Source organism: Lagenorhynchus albirostris, chromosome 8 (genome assembly GCF_949774975.1).
Source record: "Lagenorhynchus albirostris chromosome 8, mLagAlb1.1, whole genome shotgun sequence".
Taxonomy (NCBI): Eukaryota; Metazoa; Chordata; class Mammalia; order Artiodactyla; family Delphinidae; genus Lagenorhynchus; species Lagenorhynchus albirostris.
The window spans coordinates 5,750,309-5,778,289 of NC_083102.1; the positions used below are offsets into that span (position 1 = coordinate 5,750,309).

The 27,981-nt window shown below is 57.8% G+C and overlaps 1 protein-coding gene across 1 annotated transcript; it reads left to right on the forward strand.

Annotated features, from left to right (window-relative positions):
- Nucleotides 1-2,544: 2,544 nt before the first annotated feature.
- Nucleotides 2,545-27,239, forward strand: WDR86 (WD repeat domain 86). Its single transcript, XM_060155884.1, has 7 exons — nucleotides 2,545-2,659; nucleotides 2,862-3,150; nucleotides 13,016-13,157; nucleotides 15,634-16,054; nucleotides 23,143-23,278; nucleotides 26,489-26,592; nucleotides 26,922-27,239. The coding sequence occupies exons 2-7, from the start codon at nucleotides 2,988-2,990 to the stop codon at nucleotides 27,093-27,095; spliced, it is 1,140 nt and encodes a 379-aa protein (XP_060011867.1). The 5' UTR covers nucleotides 2,545-2,659; nucleotides 2,862-2,987; the 3' UTR covers nucleotides 27,096-27,239.
- Nucleotides 27,240-27,981: the final 742 nt, after the last annotated feature.

Sequence of the window (27,981 nt, forward strand, 5' to 3'; positions counted from 1 at the left end):
AATACAATATGTTTTGTGTTTGTGTGTGGTAAAATACACATAACAAAATTTATCATTGTAACCACTTTAAATTGTACACTTCAGTGACAGTATGTACATTCACAGTGTTGTGCAACTATCACCACTATCTAGTCATACTTTTTTCATCACCCCAAGTCAAAACCCAGTACCTGGGACTTCCCTGGTGGCCCAGTGGTTAAGACTCTGCGCTCCCAACGCGGGGCCCAGGTTCGATCCCTGGTCAGGGAACTGGATCCCACATGCAGGCCGCAACTACGAGTTTGCATGCCACAACTAAGGAGCCCGCCTGCCGCAACTAAGACCCAGCGAGGGCTTCCCTGGTGGCGCAGTGGTTGAGAGTCCGCCTGCCGATGCAGGGGACACGGGTTCGTGCCCCAGTCCGGGAAGATCCCACATGCCGCAGAGCGGCTGGGCCCGTGAGCCATGGTCGCTGAGCCTGTGCGTCCAGAGCCTGTGCTCCGCAAAGGGAGAGGCCACAACAGTGAGAGGCCCGCGTACCGCAAAAAAACAAAAAAAGCAAAAAAAACTGCATGCATGAGCAGTTGGGGCAAACTATGGGCAAAAAGCTACAAAAGACCAAAAAAACCCACAGACTGCCACTTTTGAAGAGCCCGGAGCAGAAGATGGGAGTCAGGAGCAAAAGCAAGGTACTCTGCATGCCCCCTGCACACAACGCCACCAGAAGGGTGGGTAAAACACCTATGCCACCCCTCCAGCCTGACCCCCAGACCCCTACCCTTACCCCATATAAGAAACAAGCTCACCCACACACACAGGGAGCCAGAGAGCAAGGGAGCCTGTTGTGTGTTCTCCCTCCCCCCTGCTGCAGCAGGGGCCCCAGTAAAGCCTTGCCTGAATTTCTTGTCTGGCCTCTAGTCAATTTCTATTGACTGGAGAAGGCCAAGAACCCTGGTCTCGGTATCAGCTCCTCTCTGTGTAAACTCTTCCTATGTCTTCTCACTCTTCACTTCACCTTCACCAAGGGCTGCAGCTCCCAGGCATGCTCATGACTCCCACCCTCTCTGCCTGGCCTCAGCTGTAGGCCACACCTGTATGGCCAGATGTCCATCAGTCTTCACATCTGGACGTTGCAATGGCCCCTTTAAGTACACAGGTCCTGAAATGAACTCATGATCAGCCTGGAGAAGCATCCTCTGAACGGGTGTCATCAGCCACCATCTACCCAGTCTCTCGGCACAGTGGGGACTCCCAGAGTCCCTCCTTCCTCCCAGCAGGCATCTAGCTTCTGAAGAGTCCACCTCTGGAATATCCCTGCCCTTTCTGCCTTCCTCTCTCCTGCTGGATCCCAGCAGCCCCCTCTTGCCTCCTTTCAACCCACCTCCACCAGTCTTTTTCCAAACGTCTCCAAACGTCCAACCCCCCCCCGCCCCCCCAAACCCTTCAGTGGCCCCCATCGCCTACGAAGTTAAGTTCCCACTCCTTAAGCAGAGCTGCAAGGTGATTCACAAATTTGGGGAAAGAAAGAATGTGTTTCTCTAGTTTTGACCACTTGGAGAATAAATGGCCCAATGCCCCATGGGACCCCATTATGGGCTTTTCTTTCGGAGTCTGGACATGGTCAACCATTAGAAGGTCCGGTCGTCGTGATGAGGGCTAGCTTTCCAAAGCCACCCTGCTCCCCGCCCCCCAAAACACACAGATACAAATCGGATCTGAGATTGCCTGGCTAGCTTCTCTGAAGAGCCCTGGAGGGTTCGGGGAAATCCTGCTACCTTTAGGACCTGGAGGATCCGAGTAGGGGGGTCACCCCGCTCCCCCCGCCCCCGCCCCCGCCCCCACCCCCACCCCCACCCCCACCCCCGGCCGCCGAGCCGGCACCGGAACTGCCTGATGGGAACACGCAGACCCGCGCTCCAGGAGGTCTCGCTGCCCGGGGCGTCGGATTCCTGCAGAGATCTCGGTGGACAGTCAGAGATGCGCGCCGAGCCTGGGAGCGCGGGGTGGGGTGGGGAGGGGGGGCTCCCCCTCCTCTTGCGGGATTTATTTAGGATTCGGGGTGTGCACGTGATTCCCCAGCGAGGGCGGACTAAGGGCGCTCTCCAACAAGCAGGGCCGACCCCAAGTCCCCCGAGAGCCCCTCTGGCAAGGGTCCTTAGGACTGGGAGCCTGGAAGGAGCTGACTTGCCTGGTGGTGGCGCGCAGCCGCGGGCCCGGGTGAGTTCCCGGCGTGAGCGTCTCCCCAACCCAGACCCTGCAGTCCACCTCCTTCTCCTCCTCCTCGTCCCGGCCTTTGGTCCTGGCGCGGGTGGCAGGGGGCGGGAGCCCAGAGGCGCAGGCCGGGCAGCCGGAACCGTCGCACGCCGAGCGGTCCGCAGCGTCCCAGGGGCGGGCGCGGAGACCGCGGGCTGAGGTCTGTCCCGAGAGGGCGAGGGCGGGGGCGGGGGCGAGGGCGAGGGCGGGGGCGGGAGCGCAGGCCAGGAAAGTGGGAGGGACAGGTTGAGGGGTGGTCTCTGAGGAGGAGCCAGGCTGCACTGTATTGTTCGCTTCGGCCGCCCGGAGCGCGCGGAGCGGGCCGGGGAGCGTACGCGGGGCGCTCCGCTTCCCGTGTTTTCCCCGTCCCCGGCGCCCCGAGAAGAGGTCCGGGCTTTCCCGCGCGCCCCGGGACGCCTCTGCTCAGGTGGGGTGCGGGTCTTCCCTGGGGGCGCGGGCAAGGGAGGCGTTCCGCGCCGGTGGGGCTGCGACTGCTGCACCAGGGGACCGGGAGTCCCGAGTGGGCCACCCAGCGCAGCGCAGCCCCCGCCGCCTCCGCGGGCCGGGAGGCCGGGTGGGCGCACGGGAGCGAGCGTCCGGCGCTTCACCCGCGCCGCGTGCTTCCGCAGGAGCCGGGGGCCGGGGGCCCCGCTATGGCCGCGGGACGCAGCCACAGGGAGCCGCGGCGAGGATACCCGGGCGCCCCTCCCTAGAGGGGCGCAGCCTCCTACTAAGTCCGCCGCCCGACCGGCGGGATGGGGGGCGGAGGGTCTGCCCTGAGGGTCTGCGCGGACCACCGCGGGGGCATCAACTGGCTCAGCCTGAGCCCCGACGGGCAGCGCCTGCTGACGGGCAGCGAGGACGGCACGGCCCGACTCTGGAGCACCGCGGACGGCCAGTGCTGCGCCCTCCTGCAAGGTAGACCCGCTTGGCCGCGTCCTGCGACCTCTCTCTCTGTCCTCCTCTCTGCCGCTCGCCTGCCTTAGACCTGGGCGCTTTTGTCCGCAGACCCCTTCCCCCAAGTCCAACCCGCGCCCATCGCGCTGGGTGGGGTGGGAGTGCAGAGGGGGCTGCGATACGGGCCAGTGAGCCGAGGGGCGAGGCTGCGAGGGCGCAGATCACCTGTCAACCGCTGGGTGAAATCCCTTCCATCACGGCAGTTTTAACAAAAAGAAATCGCAGCTCTGCCCCTTTCAGCTTCCCTCGTCTCTCACTGGCCTTGTGACCTCTGGCTGAACATTTCCTCTCTCGGGGCCTTTGTAGTCACAACGGTGGCTTGTTAATCGGCCTGGGCACTGCGGAGTGTACTCCGCATGGTGTGGTACTGTTTTCCCACCACTCATGCAGGCAGGGAAACTGAGGCACGGAGTTAGGTAGTTCGCCAGCGGTTTACACAGCCCATGGTGGGGCAGAGTCGAAAACCCCCTCCCTCAATCGACCCCCCTGCCCTGCTCTCTCACTGCCTCATTTCACCTGCAATTTGGCATGTTTGGAAAGTCCATGAAATAGCAGGAGGTACACATAGGCGTAAATATTGTTTTACGAAAGAGCCCTACCAGTCTACCCACACCGATTTATATTTGTGGCTTACTCAAGGGGAGGTGGACGTTTTTCTTACCTCGGGTCCCTGTCACATGCCTGCAGCACAGGAGTGTGAGGTCCCTCTGTTGTCTGAGTGGCTCCTACAGCCCCTTGTGGAAGCACCAGGCTGCCTGCACTGTGTGCACAGTTATTTTTCACTGTTGGTTTTTCCACCATAATCAGCAAATCCTGGGTGGCCTGCCCCAGGCCTCCTGGCTCATCTAGGCACAGGGAGTAAATTAGCTTCCGTATTGGCGGATCCTGACCCTGCTGGGTTTCTTTTTTTCATTTCATTTCATTTATTTATTTATTTATCTTTGGCTGGGCCATGAGGCTCGTGGGATCTTAGTTCCCCCCGACCGAGGAGCGAATCTGTGACCCCTGCAGTGGAAGCGCAGAGTCTTAACCACTGGACTGCTAGGGAAGTCCCACCCTGTTGGTTTTATTTTTTATTTATTTTTTGGCTGCGTTGGGTCTTCACTGCTGTGCACGGGCTTTCTCTAGTTGCGGCGAGCGGGTGCTACTCTTCGTTGCGGTGCGCGGGCTTCTCATTGCGATGGCTTCTCTTGTTGCGGAGCACGGGCTTTAGGTGTGCAGGCTTCAGTAGTTGTGGCGTGCGGGCTTAGTTGCTCCCCGTCATGTGGGATCTTCCCAGACCAGGGCTCGACCCCGTGTCCCCTACTTTGTCAGGCAGATCTTAACCACTGAACCGCTAGGGAAGTCGCACCCTGTTGGTTTTACATCAAAACTCAGTAGGGATGCATCTTGGACTGCCTGCTGTTTGGGAGCTGGTGTAGGTAATGGGGAGTTGGCCACCACGCACAGATAGTCACACACACTGCCAAGGCATGGATCTGTTAGAAAATTTAAATCCAGTGTGTATTGCTTTCCAAACATGAGAAGAGTGTCTGGAGGGCTTTCAGAGATGCAGGTTCCTAGGTCTGGGTTTCACTGAGCCTTTGGGGGTAGGACTCCAGAATTGGCATTTCTAACAAGCTGTGAGGTGACTCTGCTGATCGGCTGGCCCGGGGAGCCCTGGGCCTGGGACCCCTCGTGGGAGCCCCGTTTGTAGGCCAGTTTCTGCCTCAGGAAACTCCAGTCCTTTCCAGGGTGGTTCTGGCCCCGTGGGTACCCGGCTCCGCCCCCAGGGCCCACAGTCCTGCCCAGCCCTGCCCTGCCATCCTCACCCGGCTCTGTGCCTGGCAAGTCCCCTTCACACCACTTTAGTGACCCTCACAGCGGCTCGTCCCCGCAGGACACCAGAACCTGCTTCCTAGCAAGGCCACGCTGGACCCTCTGTTGCCCTAGTTGGAGGCCTTCCCACTCCATGGGAAAACGCTATCAAACGGAAAAACTGCTGACAGGGTCGATTCTTTTATAAGGGTTTGCACTTTAAGAATTGTCAAGGACAGAGGGAACAAAAGTAACCTTTGCTTATCCTGAAATTGCACTAATAGACTTGTGAGAGAGTCATTTTGGGTGTGTGATAATCCTTGTGTGGCCCCCATGGTAAGCAAGGACCTGCCAACTGCTCCTCTGTGGAATTTTTTTTTTTTGGCTGCGTTGGGCCTTTGTTGCTGCACGCGGGATTTCTCTAGTTGCGGCGAGCAGGGGCTACTCTTCATTGCGGTGCACGGGCTTCTCATTGCGGTGGCTTCTCTTGTTGCAGAGCTCAGGCTCTAGGCGCGCAGGCTTCAGTAGCTGTGGCGCATGGGTTGAGTAGTTGTGGCACACGGGCTTAGTTGCTCTGTGGCGTGTGGGATCTTCCCGGACCAGGGATCAAACTCGTGTCCCCTGCATTGGCAGGTGGATTCTTAACCACTGCGCCACCAGGGAAGTCCATAGGATTTTTTTTTGTATGAGTGAAATATTAATAAAAATGTCTTGACATTTTAGTGCCCTGTATTTTATAAATACCCTTCTATGTACATATTTCTTATGTTATTAACCCTTGCAACTGTGAGGTGGATAGAATTGACAGCAGTTTAGGGACTTCCCTGGCAGTCCAGTGGTTAGGACTCTGCGCTTTCACTGCTGAGGGTCTGGGTTCAGTCCCTGGTTGGGGAACTAAGACAAGCTGCGTGGCACGGCCAAAAAATAAAATAAAATAACAATTGACAGCAGTTTATTTATTTATTTTTAAAATTTTATTGAAGTATAGTTGACTTACAATGTTGTGTTAATTTCTTCTGTACAGCAAAGTGGCTCAGTTATACATATATATTTATATATATTCTTTCCCATATTCTTTTCCATTAGGGTTTGTCACAGAATATGGAATATAGTTCCCTGTGCTATACAGTAGGACCTTGTTGTTTATCCATTCTATATATAATAGTTTGCCTCTGCGAATCCCATTCCTTCCCTCCCTACCCCTGGCAACCACAAGTCTGTTCTCTATGTCTGTGAGTCTGTTTTTGTTTTGTAGATATGTTGATTTGCATTGTATTTGAGATTCCACCTATAAGTGATATCATATGGTATTTGTCTTTTTCTGACTTACTTCGCTTAGTATGATAATCTCTAGGTCCATCCATGTTGCTGCAAATGGCATTATTTCATTCTTTTTGATGGCTGAGTAGTATTCCATTGTGTGTATATATGTGTGTGTGTGTGTGTGTGTGTGTGTGTGTGTGTGTATACACACCACATCTCCTTTATCCATTTATCTGTCGGTGGACATTCAGGTAGCTTCCATGTCTTGGCCATTGTGAATAGTGCTGCTATGATAACACCAGTTTATAGATGAGAACAGGAGAACACGCAGCATATTCTAAGTGTCTCCTAGACACGCACATGGTGAGGCAGGTGCTGTTGTCAGCACGCCCCAAGCATAGTGTGGTTGCAGGGCTTGTCCGGGGTCTTGTGGCTGGTCGGCGGCAGAGAGGCTTCTCGCCCACCGTGTGGCCCCTGCTCTGGGCAGGACAGAGTTGCAGGGAAGCTGTGCTCCCCCGGGGCCACACGGCTGATCAGCGGCAGACCCTGCAGGTCTCCTGACTCCAAATCCAGGCTCTTTCCACTGCCATTGTAGACACTGCCACCTCGGGGTGAGTGTCAGCTCCTTGCATAGCTTGGGGCCCACAGAAGGCTTCAAAGGAGAGCCTGTTGGTGGGTCAGACCTGGATTTCTCGGGCAGAGCGGCCTGGGTTGGCAGCTCCTGCCATGCGTTTTCCTTCTGCAGACGAGCTCACGGTGCAGAAGCAGTTGGGGGCCAGAGGATCTTCCCAGATCTTCCCGGACCAGGGCTCGAACCCATGTTCCCTGCATTGGCAGGTGGATTCTTGAACACTGCGCCACCAGGGAAGCCCTATTTATTTATTTATTTTGGCTGTGCCAAGTCTTAGTTGCGACACATGGGATCTTCATTGCGGCACACGGGATCCTCAGTTGCAGCATGAGGGCTTCTTAGTTGCGGCATGCATGTGGGATCTAGTTCCCCGAGCAGGGATCGAACCCGGGTCCCCCACACTGGGCGCGTGGAGTCTTACCCACTGGACCACCGGGGAAGTCCCGTGCCTCAGTTTCTTTATCTGTGAATTGGGGGTGATGACAAGAGGAACCTAATCTCACAAGGTCATGGTGGGCATCAAGCCAGTTAATGAAGAGTTCCTAGCTCATGTATTTGCTGTCTTATCCTTCACGCCCGAAGTGAGTCACAGCACCCCTTGGCACTGTGCCATGCCAGCTCCAAAGCTCTTCCTCATTTGCCTCCCACAACTCTTCATCATCCCGTTTTGTAGATGAGGAAACTGAGGCTTGCCAGCCCTCTGCGCTCCTCCCTCTGGGCCCAGAGCCCTTTCCCCCTCACCTGCCTGTTGGCCTGACTGCGCTGGGTGCCTGTGTCGGATTCAAAGCTGCAAGAGTCTCGGATCCCGCCCCAGGGAATTTGCAGATTGGATTGAGAGAACGACTGCTTAACTAAGGGGCTGTGTGCACTTCAGAAGAGCAGGAACTTGGTGGGCTGGGGTAGTCAGGGTTCACCTCTTGGCCCAGGAGGACCTGGAACTGAGACAATTTTTAATTGTTATAAAAAACACACAGCATAATATTCACCATCTTAGCCATTTTTAATATACAGTTCAGAGACATTAAACGCTCAAAATGTTGTGCAGCCATTCCCACCATCACCTCCGGGGTTTTCTCCTCTTGTAAAACTGAAACCGTCCCCTCTGAACAATAACCTAGTTCCTCCCTCCCCCAGCCCCTGGCATCCACTGTTCTACTTTCTGCCTCTAGGAACCTGACTCCTCTGGGTGCCTTGTATAAGTGCAAGCACATATTAGTTGTCTTTTGGGGACTGGCTCATTTCACTCAGCACAATGTCCCCAGGGTTGTAGCACGGGCCACAATGTCCTTCCTTTTGAAAGCCGAAGGCTGTTCTGCCGTGTGGATCTCATCTCTCTTCTTTATCCACCATCCGTCGGTGGACACGGGCTGCTTCCACTTCCTGACCATTGTGAGTGATGCTGCTGTGAACATGGGTGTGCAAATATCTCTTCCAGGCCCTGCTTTCCCCTCTTTTGGGTATATACCCAGAAGTGGGATTGCTGAATCATCTCATACGTATTTTTAAACGGGCACGTGGGAACACAGGGAAGACTTTCAGACACAAACAAATCGTTATTAACTTTGTCCTGGTCAAGGAAAAATTCCATCAAAAAACAGTTTGTTTTGGGCTTCCCTGGTGGCGCAGTGGTTGGGAGTCCGCCTGCCGATGCAGGGGACACGGGTTCGTGCCCCGGTCTGGGAAGATCCCACATGCCGCAGAGCGGCTGGGCCCGTGAGCCATGGCCGCTGGGCCTGCGCGTCCGGAGCCTGTGCTCCGCAACGGGAGAGGCCACAGCAGTGAGAGGCCTGTGTACCGCAAAAAAAAAAAAAAAAAAAAAAAGTTTGTTTTAAGTACGGATGTGAAGGAGGCCCATACTGGCAATTCACTCTGAAGCTCTGCGGAGACCACGGTCTGGGGCAGGTGAGCTCCCCTGTGGGTGCGGATTTAGGAGAATGGGGATGGAGGCCGGAGAGAGTTTGGTCAGGGTTGTGGAGCGGGTGAAGCTGGGCTGAGGACAGGCCCTGCGGCGGCAGCAGTGAGCAGAGCATCAGCCCGGGCTGGGAGCTCGGGGGCGGGTGGCCCAAGCCTGCGTCCTCAGTGGCTTTGTCAGACCCCGTCCATTCCAGCCAGGGCTCCCGTGCTCAGACAACGGCAGGAAACAACTGGCACCTCAGAATGGTAACTCGAGGAGAGTCTAACAAAGGGACGCTTGTAAAATGTGCGCAGAGTGTGGGGAACCACTGTACTTACGGCCAGTACCAGAGGAGCTGTCATCATCCCCAGGCCTGAAGGAGGGAGGGTGGGAGCGGTCACTGCCGCCTGGAAACGGCTGGGGAGGGGGCTCCCTCCGGGGAGGCGTGACCGTGGTTTGAGGGCCTCGGCCAGCACATCCCGAGCTAGAGACCCCTCCTGGGGCTCCCGACTGTCTGAACCCTGCGGGCAGCGGAGGAGACCGGGAGCCCACAGCGGGTGGGGGGCGCTGCAGGGCGCAGGCTGGAGAAGACGAGGACCCACGGGGGCAGACGAAAGACGCCAGGGGCAGCAGGGTTTTCATGCTGAGTTGAAGGCGTGTTCAGCTGGGCCGTGCCCACTCCAGGCCCCTCTGCCCCTGCAGACCCTGGTCTCCAGCGCGGCGAGCTGCTGCTGCGTGGGGAGGGGGCACTTGGACTCTAACCCTCCGGCGAGTCCAGGGGCGTGCAAGCCGGGAGACGGGGCCGGCTACCTTGGCAGGAAACCCTGAGCCTCAGCATATTCTTTTGAACAGAATAACCGCATTTTATCTGCATTCTATATCCCTTCAAAAATATTTATTTTTAGTTTGGCTTTCTTGCTTACTCTGCACAATTCCAACAGCTTGTGGCCGAGGCGCTGTGGTCCCTGGAGACATGATGGGCCCTCCCTTCTCCGAGCCCTCACTCCTCCACCCCTGGTGATCCTGCTGGGGCGGTGGAGCCCTGTCGTTGGTCTCTGGATTATAGCCTGTGGATTATAGTCAGGGGCGCGCTCCGCAGCCCCCAGGGCCCCTGTGCTGCAAGGGCTCTGAGCCCGGATCGCTTTCTTGGGTTGTCAGATGTGAGATGGGCGTCTTGTGCTGGAGAAGGGGCTTGTGCGGGGGAGAGCCTTGAGCGATGCAGGGACCCCCGCCAGCTTGGCCAGTCCCCTGAGGGAGGAGAGGATCAGCCGGGCCCAGCTTCGGGGATGAGTTTTTTTACATTGAAAAACTTTTTATTATCACCTCTTTTCTTCAAGTCTGTTTATATTTCTGTTGATTTGCAATCAGTGTATACATCCGTTCTTTTACTTCTGCGTATCAGAAAAGCTGTCCCACTCCCACCGTCTTGGTTAATGGCTGCAGTGTCACCGAGTCTAGGTGCCACGCTTGGATTTTCAGTGTTTTTCTTGGCCTGGTTGACGGGTTCACATGACGCTCTGCCTTCCTGCTGTCAGATGCCGCTGAGATGGGACGGAAGGAGCTGGCATGGGAGTGACACCCCGAGGGAGCCTCTCCTGGCCTTGGTTAGCACTGGGCACTCTTCATGGTGCTGCGTCCTCCCGACCCCTCCTGATGGCTGATCCGGTCTCGGGGGAAGCTCGTTGAGAATCCTCAGATATTTGATAAACATTTTGGGATTGGCAAAAAGCTGGGCTGTGTTTTGCCAAACACATTTGCCCTCGACTTTTTGTTTGTTTGTTTGTTTGCGGTACGTGGCCTCTCACTGTTGTGGCCTCTCCCGTTGCGGAGCACAGGCTCCGGACGCGCAGGCTCAGCGGCCATGGCTCACGGGCCCAGCCGTTCCGCGGCATGTGGGATCTTCCCGGACCGGGGCACAAACCCGTGTCCCCTGCATCGGCAGGCAGACTCTCAACCACTGCGCCGCCAGGGAAGCCCTGCCCTCGACTTTTAAACTGATGCGCACTTTGAGGGAAACAGTCTGCAACCTCTTCCCGTGTTTACTTAATTTACGCAAATGTTGTTTTCCTAGAGGCCTGGTATGTGCTATTCCAAGAAGACGGGAAAACGTTTCTTTCTTACTTTAAAAAAAAATTCTGTTTCTTAGAACTCAGGAAGTTGGGTTCTTCCAAGAGAAACTAAGCTTGACCCCAGGGCCAAAAAAAAAAAAAAGTAAGTGTGAATCAGCTTGAAACTACCCAGGAGATTCTAACTCCCCATCTACAAGATACCAGACATCTAGATGAAATTTTATAATCTGATCGAAATCCTTAAAGTAATAAATATGATGCTCCCATGTGTTATTATTTGAATTCTTCAGTCTCCTCGTCTGTGAAGTGGCTCTTAGGTCTAACATTCCTTTGCTTCCGTTGATTTTCTGGTCCCTGAATTCTTCTCCAGTAGAGTCAGCTTCAGTTTGCTGTTGGAAGTGCTTATATCCGAGATGGAAACACTTTTACCTGAAAAACAGGCCCTACCGTGTCCAAGGATGGAGGATTCCTGGGCTGCTTAATAATGGTCGAGTGGTAAACATCGACCCCACAGCCAGGGTGAGAGTCAAAAGATCTGACAACTGCCCCGTAAGAGGATGACCAGGTGCACTTGGCCGAGACCCCAGACTGCGGGGCCCTCCCTCCGTCCCAGACCTCCACCCTCACTGTGTCTACTTAATCCACCGTTTCTGCCAAATGCCTGAATTCTGGCCCCAGGGGCCCCTCCTGCTTTGGTGTGTGCTAGCTTCTCTCCCAGATGCTCTTCCTCTTCTGCCGACAGACACGGGTACTGCGTAGACCCTTCCTTGCCTGCCACACCCAGGCTTCTGCTCTGTCAACCCTCGTCACGCTCTGTCCCAGCACGTATCAAGCTCGACTGACTGTCCCTCCTTCTGGGCTGGCTGCTCTGTTTGAAGGCAGGGAATGTGTTTTAATTATGTCTGTTTCTGTATTTGTGTCCTGCAGCGGCTGTGACCGATGATCACACTGGGTTTCCTTAAAACAAGTTTATTCCGGCACAAGTCTGGAGGCCAAAAGTCCAAAATCAGTGTCACTGGGATGAAATCAAGGGGTTGGCAGGGCTGGGTTCCTTCTGCAACCTGTAGGGGAGAATGCCGTTGCCTTTCCAGCTTCTGATGGCTGCTGCACCCCTTGGCTTGTGGACGCATCACTTCCATCTTCAGGGCCAGCACCTGCAAATCTCTGCTCTCTCTTCACGGTGCCTTCTCTGTGTCCTCAGATCTCCCTCTGCCTCCTCTATGTGTGTATTTATTTATTTATTTGGCTGTGCCGGGCCTTAGGTGTGGCATGAGGGCTCTTTAGTTGCGGCATGCGGGATCTTTAGTTGCAGCATGTGGGCTCTTAGTTGCGACATGCAGGATCCAGTTCCCTGACCAGGGGTCGAACCTGGGCCCCCTGCATTGGGAACATGGAGTCTTAACCACTGGACCACGAGGGAAGTCCCTCTGCCTCCTTCTTATAAGGATGCTTGTGATGGCGTGTAGGGCCCACCCTGATATCCAGGACAATCTCCCCGTCTCAAGATCCTTAATTAATTGCATCTATAAATGTGTCTTCTTCCAAGAAAGGTAACATTTCTAGGTTCCAGCAATTAGGACCTGCTCTCTTCGGGGCCAGAATTCTGCCTACCACAGTGTCTGTCCCCAAATGTAAGAACAGCTCACGCCTAGCGTTTACACAGCCGCACAGGAACACCGTGAGATAGGCATTGTCACTCTCCCCATTTCAGGTGAGGAAATCGAGGCACAGAGAGGTGAAATAAGTTGCCCATGGGCAGCCAGTAGCAGCACCAGGCTTCTAGCCCAGGCATTCTGGTTCCGAAGACCATGCCCTTGGCCTCTGTACTTCCTGCGTCTGTAACATGGGGTTTGTTGAATGACGGAGTGAATACAAGTAGCTGAAAAGTTTGAAGAAGCCTAAAAGGAGACGACTAAGAAGCGGGAGGGAAGGAGAGGAGGGAGGAAGGATTCCAGGGCAGGCTAAGTGCCGCCTGAATTGCTCCTGGCCCCCACGATTCCTGAGATTCTCCCAGACTTAAAGCATCATTTCAACACGCTAGTCACTACTGGACTTGCTGCAAACACTCGCCGCCCCCTGCTTTCTTCCCTTCCTCCCCATCTCAAACATTCTCAAAGAAAAACGGGAGCTGGCATGCCCTGCTGTGCTCACATCTCCCCCGCTCACCTGCAGGGCACGAAAGCTATGTGACCTTCTGCCAGCTGGAGGACGAAGCCGCCTTCACGTGCAGTGCTGACTGCACCATCAGGAAGTGGGATGTGCTGACCGGGCAGTGTCTGCAGGTGTTCCGGGGACACACGTCCATTGTGAACAGGTCGGTGTGCCTGCCAGGCGGGGAGGACTCGGCCTCTCCTCATGGTACCCGGCTGAGTCCCAGGGGACAGAGATGTAGGCTGTGGGGCCCCTGCCCTGGAGGAACTTAGCTTCCCTGGGGAACACGTGTGGACATGCGGGGAGGTAGTCCGGAGCAACAGCAGTGGAAGGACAGCAGTGTCCCCAGCGCAGCAAGCGCTAACTGCCCAGGGCTGCAGGTTGGGGGGGCTGGGAGGCGGGGGTGGGGCAGGGAGGCACCACCAACACTTAGACCAGAGCCTGAAAGCCCTCCCATGGCCCTGGCAGCACAGCTGCCCCCAGCTGGGTGCAGGGAAAGGGGTTGGAGGCTACAGCTCCCACCGAGGGAACAAATTCCACAGGAAATGGCTTAATTGGTACCTGATGGTGGACTGGGGGCTCGGAGGAGGGGCAGAATGGGGATTGTTCTGAAGAGGGAGTCGAGGGTGTTTTTAAACCTCTCCTTTCCGTGTTGCTGTTGAAGATATCCCAGACCTTCCTTCTCATGGAGGTTTGAATTTTTGCAAAAATGTATTGAGTTTGGGTCTGAGCTGAGCCATGGAAATTCCTTGGTGATCAGATCAATTGGACACTATCTCTGCAACTTGGGGCCCGTTGCAAACTCCCGAGGGAGTGCCCGGTATGAGCAGGAGTCTGGGCACCGGGGCCCTCGTGACCTCACTGACCAGGAAGGGCAGCTGCCTGGGCAGCGAACTAAGCAGGGAAAGGGCCCAGTGCAGGCGGGCATTTGGCAGGGTGGGGGGCAGGGACGGAAGGATGTTCTCAGCCAGAGGGGATGCTGGCAGCGTGAGCTTTGTGGAGCCTGGGTCCAGGTGGGACCCGTCCGGCCTAATGTTCCAGCACACGGTGGGTGGAAGCGGTGGGTCAGCCCGCTCATTAACTGCCCGGAGTACCAGCTGCCTGTAGACGGAACGGTGCTCCCACAGGGCGGGAACAGGGGAGCATCGCTGAGCAGAGAGGCACAAGGCTCGTGTTGGCTCGATGGTTCTGAGTGGGGAAGGACCCCATTGGGGACCTCATAGAGCTCTGCCCCAGCCCCCGCCTCCTGCAGCTGAGCTTTTATCCCACCTACACCCCTTAGATAGAGCAGGCGAGGCCCGGGGTCCTGGGAGACCAGCCAGCACCACGCAGGCCGGGGTGGAGGAGGGCTGGAACTGGGACCCGTATTTCAGCTCTTGCTGGCCTCTTCCACACTCTTTCTTGAGAAAGAAGTTTGTGACTGAGGAGAAGTGGGGGCCTGCGGCGCCTCCTCTAGTGAGGCTGTGAGTGGCTGGAAGGGCTGACAGAGGATGGGGTGGGTGGGAGAAAGCCACATCTCAGGTGACCAGCCGGCCCTCCGGTTGTACCTGGAAACGAATCAGTGGCTCCTCAAAAGGAAATCCGGACAATTAAGGCTGGAAATGACGCTCTGCCGGGTGTAGACGCTCCCAAGTGCACACATGTTCACACACAAGTACACATATGCGCTCAGGCACACACACACACACACACACACACACACACACTCTTTTGAGCAGTTGTCTGTTCTAAACATCTGTGGGTGCATATCTGCATTATTAAGTAACTGCTCACACATGCGTGATGGCCCTGAGGTGAGAACATGGGCTACAGTTCTCGTGTTTTCAGAGCCGGGCCAGGTGTGTGAGCTTCTGGGGGCACCGGCCCGGCCTGGCGTCCCTGCCGCCACAGGCCACACCCGGCAGGACTCGGGCCGCCAGAACATCGCCCGAGGCACCGCGTCGTCACTTTCCTTTAGAAACACACACGTGGTGAAGACCGTACCTCCTGGCATTAGGGAAGAAGCCATCAGTAGAAAGTGTGCTTTTCTCGTGCTGCATCCTTAACGACTTGTGGGAAGTGAGAACCGCCCAGAGGTGAGAGGCCGCGGAAGGAAGGTCTGCTCTGTTCCGTGTCCATCTTTCCTCCTGCCCGTGCTAGGCTCCCAGGCAAGACCTTTTAAAAGAGGGGTGCCTCTGAGACTGAGATGGGGGTCCTGACCCCTCTGTGGCCACACAGACGACACGCCCCATTCCAGGTTCAGGCCGCAGCCCTTTGGGGGTGGTGTGTAAATTCGGGTCCACCCTCATGCCCTTTGAAGTTATACACAGAGTTCTGTGCTAGAGACAGATGTGTATTTTCTGCAGAGAAAGTCTTAGCATACATCAAAATGAGAATAGGAGTCATGAATAGTTACTGTTTGGCAGGCTCTGCTCCCCACCCCGCCCCCCCCCGTGGGCTCTCCTGGCTCCCTCACTGTTCCCCTGCTGCAGGGGGCCTCAGATTCCTCAGCCTTGAGATTTTCTCAGACTCGGGGCTCCCAGTCACTGGGACCATTCACTCTTCTCACCCATCACCTGGGCTCATTGAACACGTAAGACGCCAGCCTGCCGGGCAGCCCTGTGCGCTCTGACCCCTGACCCTTCCCCTCTTGCCACCAGGATCCTGGTCGCCAACAACCAGCTCTTCAGCAGCTCCTACGACCGGACAGCTCGAGCCTGGAGTGTGGACAAGGGGCAGGTGGCCCGGGAGTTCCGGGGCCACCGCAACTGCGTGCTGACTCTAGCCTACTCTGCCCCCCAGGACCTCCCTGGGGCTCCGTGCACGGAGGAGGCCGTGGCCAGGGGGCTCCTGGTGACGGGCAGCACGGATGGCACGGCTAAGGTCTGGCAGGTGGCCAGCGGCTGCTGCCACCAGACACTGCGGGGCCACACAGGTGCCGTGCTCTGCCTGGTGCTGGCCACGCCTGGCCACACGGCCTTCACTGGAAGCACAGATGCCACCGTCCGAGCCTGGGACATCCTGAGTGGGCAGCAGCTGCGTGTGTTCCAGGAGCACCAGGGCTCCGTCATCTGTCTGGAGGTGAGGCCGGCCTGGCTGCCAGGGAGGCCCCTGGCTCCTCCTCTGAGCTGCCGCCCCACCCAGGGTACCAGTCAGCTCAGGCTGTGGAACAAAGTACCACTGACTGGGCAGCTTAAACAGCAGAGCTTGATTGGCTCACAGCTCTGGAGGCCGGAAGTCCGAGATCAAGGTGTCAGCAGGGTTGGTTTCCTCTGAGGCCTCTCCCCTCGGCTGGTAGACGGCCATTCCCCTGGTGTCCTCACACCGTCTTCCCTCTGCTTCCAGATTCCCTCTTCTCGTAAGGACACCAGTCATACTGGATGAGGTTCCACTCTAATGCCCTCATTTTAACTGAATTACGTCCTTAAAGGCCCTATTTCCAAATACAGTCACATTCACAGATACCAGGGGTAGGGCTGTTGCCAACACATGAATTTTGGTTTCCGTCCATGTGAAGTGAGGATTACGTCTACGCACAAACCGTGGTCCATAATTCCTAAATCCAAAAGAAAAAAAAAAAAGAAGGTTTTTTCTTAGGCTTGGCATCGAAACTCATTTTGATATGAGGCTGGTTGTAGTTAAGTTTAATCTCACTTCCTGGGACTACGTGTACCTTTGCTGTGGAAACATGAGTGTGTTCCTCAAATCCAAAAACTCCCGAAACACATCGGCCGAGGTTTGGATCAGGGATTTCGGGCATGGAGCTGTGCCCACCCCGGGTTGTCGTGAGGATTTAGTGAGTTGACAGCGGACGCAGTGCCTGCCGCAGAGCCTGTTCTTGACGCCCGTCAGCCTGTGATACTGTTGCTATGAAGCATGTGTTGCTATGAGGATGTGTGGCCTGCACCTGGCGGGCATGTCTGCAGCATACGGTCCCTCCCTCTATCTAGATATTAGGGTCTGAATGTTCCTGGCCCGGGTCGTGGCCACAGCCCTTTCCCTTCTCCAGGCCAGTTCCCACACCCGAGGTGAGCAGGTTGGGGTGCAGTGCTCAGAGGCACCGAGCGTCTGGGGAGCCACCGATGAAGCGATGGGGGTGGCCTCAAGGTGACAGGAAGCAGTGTGTGGCAGTCCCCTGGAGAGCCAGGCCAGGAGGCCCGTTTTGGGTTCTCGAGGTGAAGGGCAGCCCTAGGGCCCCAGGACCGGTGGAGTAGAGAAGGACTCCACTTTGCTTGGACAGAATCATCTCTGGCCCCTGGTGAATGGCAGAGGGCCCATGTTTGGTTGGATAAATTGCATTTTTCTAGTGATGGGGGCAGGGCGGGGGACTGGTTGTTACTGAGCTAAGAGTTGGCCACCTGTTTTTTTTTTTTAACTTTGTTTTTTTTTAAATTTTTTATTGGAGTAGAGTTGATTTACAATATTGTGTTAGTTTCAGGTGTGCAGCAAAGTGAATCAGTTATGCATACACATATATCCACTCTCTTTTAGGTTCTTTTCCCATCTAGGCCGTTACAGAGTACTGAGTAGAGTTCCCTGTGCTCTCCAGCGGTCCCTAAGCCACCCGGTGTCTGATCCCGGGATTTGGGGAGGCGAAGGGAGGACCGGCAGGCACCTGGGAGGCAGCACCGTGTGTGATGGGGAGAGGTGTGCAGGGGGCAGTGGGGATGCGTCCTGGGCGGGGCATGGAGGGACGGGCTCTGGGTTCCTGAGGGCGCGTGGGGTCTCTGGGCTCAGTCTCCTGGTACCGCCCAGGGGCAAGTCCATCTCCCATGTTGGAGTCAGCCTGCAGGGTGTGGAGCCCGGCGTCGCGCACAGCAGTGGAAGTGAATGTGCCCGGGAGCAGAGCTGGTGGGAGCCCTGCGGGCTCTGCAGGAGGGTACTCAGGAGGCCGTGAGCAGCTCGAAGGCCAGGCCAGCTCGTAGTGTGGGGTGCCGCTGGGGTGGGGTGGGGAGCTCCCAGAGTGAAGTCAGTGTTGTTCCCATGAGCACACACCGGGGTCTGTCCCGGATGGGTCCCAGGCGGGGGTGGGGGGTGGGCGTGGCGGGAGGGCCCTGCTGGGTGGTGGGATGGGGTCGGGGCGGGGTGAGGGTGGGCACAGTGCAGTGTGTGGAGGCCCCTGGGGTCAGAGTTGGAAGGAGGCAGGGCCCACGCTGTCGGCTTGGGCGGGGAGGGTCACCCCCAGCGTCAGGAGCAGCGGGCCCCCTGTAGAGGCCGGTCCTAGCGCAGAGCCTGAAGGGACAGGCACAAAGGCAGCACACGCGCTGACGCCACGGCAGCAGTGGCACTTGCCTCAGGAAACACGCGGTTATTTGGTTTGTTGGTTAGTTACTTCATTAGCTGTTAAGTCACAGCCTGCTTCGCCCCACGGCGGGACTGAGGCAGAAAAGCCCCCGTTTTTCAGAGTAGTTGGGGGATAAGATTCTGCTCGATGAGGTCCAGGGCCACCATCTCCACAGTAGATGGCCTGGCGCCTTCCCGAGAAACGGAGGACCTGCCGACTCCCGGCCGTCCAGGCTTCCTTTGCTTTAATATGACGTCCCCTCAGACGTCCCCTGTAGCTTGGATGCTGTATCGTCGCGTCTCCCTGCTGTGTTTCCCCGGTACAAACTCAGATCTAGGTTACCGCGACTTGGGAGACGCATATGCGGGTGACCTTTGGGTGTGCTGGCCTTGCCTGCTTTCCAGGGTCCCTCCCTCTCCCCACCATGGGGTCGGGGAAGACCCTTCCCCCCTCCATCTGCCTCTTTAATAGGAGGACTTCCCCACGTCCCCGCTGCCATCAGAAACTTGCAGGGCCACCTGCCAGTCTCGGCCCCAGCCCATGAGACCCTGGCCACGTAGGGCCGTCCCTGGGACCCTGCTGTCACTGCTGGGCGCCACCCCCCGCCCCTGCTCACCTTACCTTCTCCAAATAGGTGACCCTCGGTTCACGTCTGCATGTCTGTTTCCTTCCTCTGTCCTTTTCCTGCACGTCCACGTGCAGGTTGAGCCAACTAAGCCAGGGAAGGATCTCTCCTTGGGGACCTCCCAGAATTCCGACCCCCCCCCAGCTGGGCGAGCGGTGGGCTGCCTTCCCAGACGCCCTGCAGAGGCAGGCAGGGTTCCCGGGGGTCTGGAGACCCGGGATGGTTCTGTGAGCCCTGCGGCCTGGCCTCTGGCATTGTTTAGGGAGGAAGCGCTCGTGCCGGGAGGTGGAGAGCGAGGGAGTTGTCATCCATGGTTTCCCGTTAGGCTGAGTGTGAGGTGTCCGCTGGGATCCCGGGGGCCTGTTGCATGGAGCTGTGGTGTTTAAACCGTCCCTGGGAGACAGGTCAGGCCCTTTTGTGTGTTGAGATAAACTTGGGGGCCACCTTTTCAGAGGCTTGGGAGAAGAGAGGAAGCTCACAGAGCTATGCAGCCTCCTATGCCCGTCTCTGAACCATCGGCCCACTGCAGCATCCTACCTCCTCCTTGCAGGCCTACGGCCCACTCTGAACTTTCCGGGAGCTGAGGCGAGGCCCAAGAAATCGGCCAAGCCCTGGGGGGCCTCTGCCTTTCCTCTTCACTGTGGGATGTGTATCCAGGGTCAAGCACGTGAACCCCAGAGGGTTCCAGAAGCCAGGTGGGGGCAGAGCAGGAGTGCACAGGCCTCCTACGGAGAAGGTGGGCCAGAGCAGAGGTGAGGGCTCACTTCCAAGTAACAAACTCAAGGTCAAGCCCGCTGACCGCCGAGGGGGACCGCTCCTTTACCCCTGCTCTTTGGAGGGGCTCCAGGGTCTAGGCTCAACCGGGGGGTCCTTGTGAAGAAGGAGAAAGTGGAGACTCTTTCCTGTCCCTTCATATTTTTTAATTTTTAGTTATGAAACATTTCAAACAAAGTATAGCAAACGGGAAAAGGGACACCTATGTACCCACCTTTGAAATGAGATATTGAAATAAACATTTCCAGTACAGCCAGAGAGGAACAGGAAAGGCTCTGCCAGGTGTGGGGCAGCCCAAGGGCTCGGGGCACGCACCTGCCCATCTGCAGTGTCGTCAGGCCCTCCGTTCTTTTCCTACAAAACACTGTCCTGCCAAAGCCTGAGGGGCTGGAGCAGAGGTCGCTGTTGCCTTTTAGGGATGCGTACCGGCTCCCGGGTTAGATCAGGCTGTGTGTATTATTGAACTTATCCTCACGGCCACCTGTAAGGGTGATTATTTTTTCTCATTTTGTACATGAGAAGACAGAGGCTCAGAGTGGGCAAGCAATTTGCCCAGGGTCTCACAGCTGGTAAAGGGCAGAGACAGGATTTGAACCCAGGACTGAGCATGCAACCTGTGCTTTTAACAAGCAGCTTTCATAAGGTGTGTCTGGGCCCATACCGTGCTGGAGTCGGGGAGCCTCTTCCGACAGGAGGCTGAGTGCCCGGAGCCTGGCTGTGCTCTGCACCCGGCCCTCTGCCCACCACGTGGCCCAGCTGCTTCTTTCCCGGTGCCCTGTGCGTGGCCTGTCGTGAGCGGAGGGGAGGGCGAGGCCGCGCCCCTGGGGCCGCAGCAGCAGAGCCCCAGGCCTGCCCTCTGCTTGGGTGGGTCACACGCAGGGAGATGGCCCATAAGCCCCGTCCCGTCCTCTCGGAGCTGCCTTGGCTGCTGGGAGGGAGTTCCGCTGGACCGGCCTTTGTGACTCGCCCTGTCAGGGTCTGTCCTGCTTTCCCCATCTGCCTTGAGCCTCTCTGGTCTCCGCGGGCTGCCCTGCTGCTCCCCGCGGGTGTCCTTTCAGGAAACCAGCCAAAGCACGCAGTGAGGCGTCCGCCCGCTTATCAGCCTCGGGGCTCAGGATCTGTGCTTTGAAAGTGTGCTGCTTTTTAAGCACGTGCGCCAGGCCCTGCGTCGTCGGGACACCCGCTATGCACAGGAGGCGTCTTCTCTTTGTTTCGGCCGCTGTGGACGCTCAGTGCCTCCTTCACGGGGCGGGGCAGACAGAGCTGCAGAGGCCGAGTGGCCTAGATGTGCCACTGGGTCTCCATCTCACAGGCTGCCCGTACCCACTCCCCTTATTATAGGTCTGGGAGCCTCAGTGGGTCGTTTGGAGAATGTGGTCCCTGGAGGTCTGGGGCTGCCTCTGGGAGTGACACTTGGTGGGGGGACAGTCGAAACACTGGGGGCCAGTGGCAGTCGGCCTCGGGGGCAGGATGCAGACAGTGCTGGGCAGCATGAGGAGGGGTCCTGGAGGGTGGCTTTCCCGCAGAAGATGAGGGGGGATCAGCACAGAGAGGATTTGTAAAGGGGAGCACAGTATGTGTGCAGGGATCTCAGGGCACAGTGAGGACACGTGTGCACCTAGGGAAGCCGGGCCACATTCAGGCTCCAGGCACAGGGCTGACGGGGGCGCCCCGAAGGCCGAGAGCAGGTGGGGATGCCAGGCAGGTCCCCCTGCCCTTCTCGACGGTGGTGCAGATGGAGGGAGGACGGGGCGATGTTCTGCAGGAGCTCTCGGGTGTGCGGACATCGCACACGGCCCTGTCCTCGGGGAGTGGACCGCCAGCGGGAGAGGCCAGAAGCCAGGCTCCATTGGCTGGGCCAGTCGTAACCCCAGTAGGACCAGAGGGCGGGGCCTGAGAGACGCAGGCCAGGCCTGTCGCCCACTTGGTCCACCCTCGGTCTCTGCCTCCAAGAGGTATACGTGTCCCTCGAGATTCCACCTCCTCTGCTGTAGCGATTGGCCCAAGGCCAAGTTTGACCTGTGCTGTGGCTGTGGGGTGGAAAGATGCACTGGGCCAGAGTCCTATTCTCCGGGATTTAAACTGGGAAGTAATATGGGGAAACTGAGTCAGCTGTGGGAATTGGAGTGGAAAGTGGCCAAGATGGGTAGGTAGTGTGTGCTCGAGCTAGGAGGACTCGGGATGAGTTAAGGATGCCCATTCCAGGGGCTTCCCTGGCGGTCCAGGGGTTAGGACTCTGCACTTCCACTGCAGGGGGCACGGGTTCGATCCCTGGTCGGGGAACTAAGATCCCGCAAAACAAACTAGGCCCACTGCCTGCTGCCCCTGGGAGAAGGACCTCATCTTTCCTAAGCTTCCAGCGACCCCCTGGGCCCCAGCAGCATCCTGGATGGCTGTCTCGGGGGCTTGTAGCCTGCCCTCCTCTTCCTGGGCCCTGCAAAGTGGGAGGAGGCCTGGTGCTGTCAGCCAGCTAACGGCAGCTGAGTACCCCACTCCGCCAGCCTTCGGTTCTCGTCCGTGTCTCCGATAACCAGAGGTGCTGTGCTGGTCGGGAGCTCTCTGGGCTGCGTGCTGTTTGCTGTAGGGAAATTTGCAGTATTATTTCAATTGTCTCTGGGCTTCCCTCACGCTAGTACCCTGTCCCTCTTGGCAGGGGTGCTCCTGGGAGGGGGACTTCCTCATGCCCTTCCTTTGTCTCCCAGCCCCTTTCCTAACCTCCTGCAACGCCAAGAAGGGGTGTGAATGCCACTCCAGCTGGCAGCGGTGAGCGGGAAGTGGGGGAACCTGTGTCCAGGGGCAGGGGGGAGGACCCAATGATGGCCCCTGGGTGTCCAGCTCCGGTCCCAGCAGAGGGCCACCCTACACACACCGCGGTCAGTCAGGTTACTTCTAGAGCTTTCTCCTATCTCCCTTCCCCAAGCAGAAGTCCAGTGTGAAAGTCCTGTCCTGGGTGCCCTTTTCTCAGCTGGAACAGTACCAGGGAACCGAAGTAGCTACAGGTGGAGTCACATTGACCTTCCCGGGGGCCAAGCTGTAGGAAACTACTGAAGAGAGACACCTGGCAGTAGCAGCAGCAGTGCTGGCCGACACTTTCTGGTCCTTGCTCTTAGGGTGCTGAGCGCTGTACGGTCGTGTCTGAGCAGCACGGAAGGGTCTGGCGTGATCCTTGTCTGCGGGTGAAGCCGCTGAGAGCAGAGTCACTGACTTGGCCAAGAGCCAGTCAGGATCTGAAGCCGGGTCTGCCTGAGCTACACGGCCCTGAGGGGAAGAGAGGAGCATCGTGACCTTGGGTGCTGGAGTGGGTAGTGGTGGGGGGCGACCCAGGGGCAGGGGCATTTCTGGCTTGTCCACAGTGTCTCCACTGAGACCTGCACGTGCCCCTCTCCACGTTCCACAGAGAGAGGTTTGGAGGGGCTTACGGGGTGCCCCCTACGGTCAGCGGTACCCGTGTCCGGTGCCGACCCTCCCTTCCGCCCCCCCCCCCAGCTGGTGAACCGGCACGTGTACTCGGGCAGCGCCGACAGGACGGTCAAGTGCTGGCTGGCAGACACGGGCGAGCGTGTGCGCACGTTCGCGGCCCACAGACACAGCGTGAGCGCCCTCAAGTACCACGCGGGCACCTGTAAGTGACCCCGCCCTCCCCGTAGCCCCAGCCTGCCTGTCCCCTTCACGCCCCGCCCCGCAGCACATCCGCTCTCGCCCAGACCTCTCTGCACTCTTCCCTCTTTGAGCCTCAGCTGCCACTCAGTTCGGTCAGCGGCCAAGGGCGGCAGCTGTGGCCCCTCAGTGCACGTGTTTGTTCCTCCAGCAAAAGAAGTTCCAAATAAGGGTGTAGGGGCTCCTTCCCACCTTCACCCCACTAGGACGTGCAGCAACCTGCTTGTTCAGAGGACCTCAGGTCAAGAGCAGGTCTCAGGGACACATTCTAATTCTCGAGACGGTGACACCACTTAACTCCAGTCAGACTTGAGGGCCGCATGGGTTTGGCTTCACTCGGCATTAGGTTTGACTACAGATAAGAGAAAGTCCAGATGACGGATTTATATGAGATAGTGGTTTATTTTTCTCTGAGGTAGAAGAATTTCAGAGGCTGGTGGTCTAGGCTGGAACGGATGCCTCCACAAAGTTGTTAGACACCCAGGTTCCTTTTTTCACTTCACTTCATCATCCTTAGGATGTATCGGCCATCTTTAAGGGGGGGCCTCATGGTTCAAGATAGCTGCTGGAGCTCCAGCCATCATACGTTTTAGGCAGGCAGGAAGAAGAGGAGGGAAGGGCAAAATGTTGTGTCTCCTAGATGAGTAGGCCCCTTTAAAGATCCTTCCTGGAGACTCCACCCAAAGACTTCTGCATACATCTATCTGACCACTGCCTGCAAAAGAGACAGAATAATAAAAACCCTTATCTGGGGATACTGCCACCAGGATTAATCAGGGTTATTTTGGAAAGAAAGAAGGGCAGTGTGGCTTACTGGGTAGTCAGCAATCTCTCTGCTGCACAGGTCTCAAACTGTCACACATCTGGGCTTTCCTGGCTCTGTCCAACTAGCCAGTTGTTTACACCCCAGACACATGCAGAAGACAGGCACTGTTCTGGGGAAGCAAAACCCACAACCTCACCACACCTACATGGGAGTGGGGCTCCCAGGTTCCTGGACATGTCCTTCCTAAAACGATCCCCAATGTTATATTTTGCCATCAGTGTCCTCTCTCTCTCTCTCTCTCTCTCTCTCTCTCTCTCTCTCTCTCTCTCTCTCTCTCTCTCTCTCTCTCTCTCTCTCTCTCACACACACACACACACACACACACACACACACACACACACACACACACACACACACACACACACACACACACACACACACACACACACACACACACACACACACACACACACACACACACACACACACACACACACACACACACACACACACACACACACACACACACACACACCCCCTGCAGCAGGAAGCCAGCCCCCCTAGGCGAAGCTGAGCCTGAGAACCATCTTCCTAGCACAGCAGTGAGGGAGCAGACTGGGGTGGGGGAGGAGCCACAGTGGAAAATTCAAGTTGACTTCACAGCACAGGTGTTAGATGAAGATAGAATGGATTTCCGAAAATAGAGCATGAGATGCCCTCAGGATTTAGGTGTCTGAGGCAGAAAAATGATTTCTTTCCTGTTCCTGTGTCCAAGCCTGTAAGTGTGATTATGGCTCTGCTCCTGTCGGGGACCTCTAATTTAAAGAGAAGAACGTGGCCCAGAGCGCCTCCCCGTGGCAGAGGCTGGGATGAAACCTGCCGCTGCGACAAATCCCACAGACCCTACCTGCTGCCCGCTGTTAAGGAACTTGGTCCTTGGTCTTTGTCAACAGGCTACAGGATGATCAGACCTAATTCTGAGCCCTCTTCCCACCCTCAGGATGCCCAGTAACCACAGTGCATTGGTGGAGGGGAAGGCAGGAAAGGAGCTGAAGAGAACGAGAAATGAAACTTTCCCTCCAAGTCCACGTTCACTAGTAGCTTTAGCAGCAAACCTGGGACTAGGCAGGTGACACAGGAAACGGGATTAGGAATAGACACCCCAAGGACAGGGGGCCCCCAGGGGGTGCTTACTGTGGCTCACTCAGGCTGCTGGGTGGCTGTAGCAGATGCTATGGGTACCACGCTCAGGGGCACTTCCTGCTGCAGCACCTGAGGGCCTCTGCCCGAGGGTGTTTTCCTGTGAGGCAGGTCATGGGAGGGCTGGGAGTTGACGGATAAGTAGCCCAGTGTCCTTGTCCCTGTGTGGAACAACTCTGAGACCCGGTCCGCCCCTTCTCCCAAGGGCCCCCAGCGGTCACCTGCTCCCTTAAACACCTGCATGGGAGTCCTTCCTTCCTGTTTCTCTCCCCACTTCCTGCAATGCCCTGCCAGATGAACTGTTTGCACTCGAAACCTAGTGTCAGGGTCAGCTTCTGGGAGAACCCGGGCTAAGATGATAAGTGGACCAGGGAGTTTCTCTGGCCAGTGCCGTCAGTGTGGTCCCTGACCAGCAGTATCAGCATTACTTGGAATTGGCTAGACATGCTGGTTCTCAGGCCCCACCCCAGACCTCCTTAAATCAGAAACTCAGGTGGGCCCAGCCTGCCTTCGGGAGTTTGAGAACTCTTGGACTAAGTTATAATGTAGGAAAAAGCCCAAGGGAGGCAGAATCGGGAGGTTCCCCCTGGGAGAAATTGGGCAGGGGCCCTCTAGTGAATCCCGGAGGCGCTGGGTTGTGTTTGGAGGGCCAAGTTCATTACTGAGGAGGGGGAGGAATGAGTTTCTGGTTGGTCCTTGCCCCAAGAGGCTGCTCAGACGGTGGGGGGAGGGAGGGATGACCCCCCGAGGCAGGGGCTTCAGAGCTGCTAGAAACACCCGGCAGGGAAGCTAAGCTTCACCAAAGGTTTCCACCAAATGGCCTGAGAGTAGGAAGCTGGGCCCAGGTGGTAGTCCGGGAGGGGTGGAAGCACCTGGAAGGACTTGGGAGGCTGACTTGACCCAAGGGCGGTGGGGCAGCCGAAGTCCTGCAGAGCCGGCTGCAGCCCACAGAGGGCGCCTCCGGGACCCTGGGCGTCACCCTGAACTCACAGGAAAGTACTGAGATAGGGAAGGTGCCGCCTCCTTCCTTTAAAGGGGCTTCTGCTGTTTCGCATTTGCAATTATGACATCCCTGGGAGGCGAGCGGATGGGTCCCGGAGAGGGTTCCCGGCACTCTCCGCGCCCTGTCCATCCACGCCCCCCGCCCTGCGGAGTCCCGAGGGGACGAGGGCTCTCGGGCGGGAGGCGAGTGCAGCCGTGTGTTCACAGTGTTCACGGGGAGCGGGGACGCCCGCGCGCGCGCCTTCGACGCCCAGTCTGGAGCGCTGCGGAGGGTGTTCCGCGGCCACGCCTTCATCATCAACTGCATCCAGGTAGGCGCTCCAGCTCTCTCCGGGGGCCCGTGGCTGGTTGAGCGAGGGCGAGCCCGCCTGCGCCTCTGCCTCGGAGGGGAAGTGGGGAGCGGGGGGGCCAGGCAGCAGCGCTCCCCCGCGGGCAGCGCCTCCCCGGGGCCGAGGCCCGCTGGGCTGAGCCTTTCCCATCAGGCGGCCTGGGCGTTCGCGGCTCACGCCGAGGCCCGGGCCGCCGCTGGCCCGAGGCAGGGCGGGGCCTCCACCTACGTGACCCCGTAGCTGCGGGGAGGCGCGGGGTTGGGGGCCGGTGGCGCACCCCCTCCAGCGCCGCCCACGCCCCGCGCCCGCAGGTGCACGGCCAGGTGCTCTACACGGCCTCGCACGACGGCGCGCTGCGCCTCTGGGACGTGCGCGGCCTCCCGCGCGCCCCGCCGCCGCGCCCCACCGCCCCCAAGCGCAGCCTCTCGCGTCTCTTCAGCAACAAAGTGGGCTGCGCCGCCGCCGCTCCCCTGCAGCCGGCCTGAGACACCCCGACCGGCCGCCCACGGACCCGCGGAGGGAACGCGGCTGTCGGCCTCGGGGGCTCCGAGGGCAAGGAGCGGGGCGGCGGTGGTGCCTGTCCTCCGCGTCCGCTGACTTCCAAAGCCCTCGCCAGGCCGCCCGTGGGAAGGCCATGCCTGCCCGCCACCGCGTCCCCAGCCCGCCTCTCGGTCCCACCCCCTTCGGCCAGAGCCCCTGCGGAGCCCAGCCCTCAGCCTGCTCTCTGGCCCTCCCGGGACCCTCCCGACTCTCAGGGTGTCCAGCCCCACGGTCCCGGCGCCCGAGGTCCTCCGAGGCCAAGCCTTTCCTGCGGAGCGAAGCGGACGCTTCAGAAAGCCACAGACCGGGCCTTCCTGGCGGTCCAGTGGTTAGGGCTTCGCGCTGTCACTGTCGAGGGCCCGGGGTTCGATCCCTGGTCGGGGAACTAAGATCCCACAAGCCGCGCGGCGCGGCCAAAGAAAAAAGCCTCAGACTGTCGTTATTTTGGCAAATTGTCCATTTGTGAAGAACCAAAATACAGGTCCTTAACAGTGCTCTGAAACACGTCGTCTTTTGTTCTGCCCACGGTGTCCCAGCCCCATCTCAGAGGGAGAAGGGGTGCCGGGAAGCAGGGGCCTCACACTCGTCTGGGCCTGGCCCCCTGGGGTGAAATGAGGGGCTGTGGCCTCACAGCCCCTCCAGTGTCACAGCAGCGCCACTCGAGTGGGGAGTGGCATGGGAGAGGCCAGGAAGCAAGGAACCGGCTCCTCAGCTGCCTGGGTGACAGCGGGGACCCAGTGCTGCTCCCGCCGGAATCGAGGCGGCTGTTTCTCTCGGGTGTGGAGCAGAAGGGCACCCGCACAGGGGCCAGCTTCGCGCCCCGCGTGGTGA

Coding starts and splice junctions, on each gene's coding strand:
- WDR86 (XM_060155884.1), top strand. CDS start 2,988: ATGGGGGGCGGAGGGTCTGCCCTGAGGGTCTGCGCGGACCACCGCGGG. Junction 3,151..13,015: donor GTGCTGCGCCCTCCTGCAAG/GTAGACCCGCTT, acceptor GCTCACCTGCAG/GGCACGAAAGCTATGTGACC. Junction 13,158..15,633: donor CACACGTCCATTGTGAACAG/GTCGGTGTGCCT, acceptor TCTTGCCACCAG/GATCCTGGTCGCCAACAACC.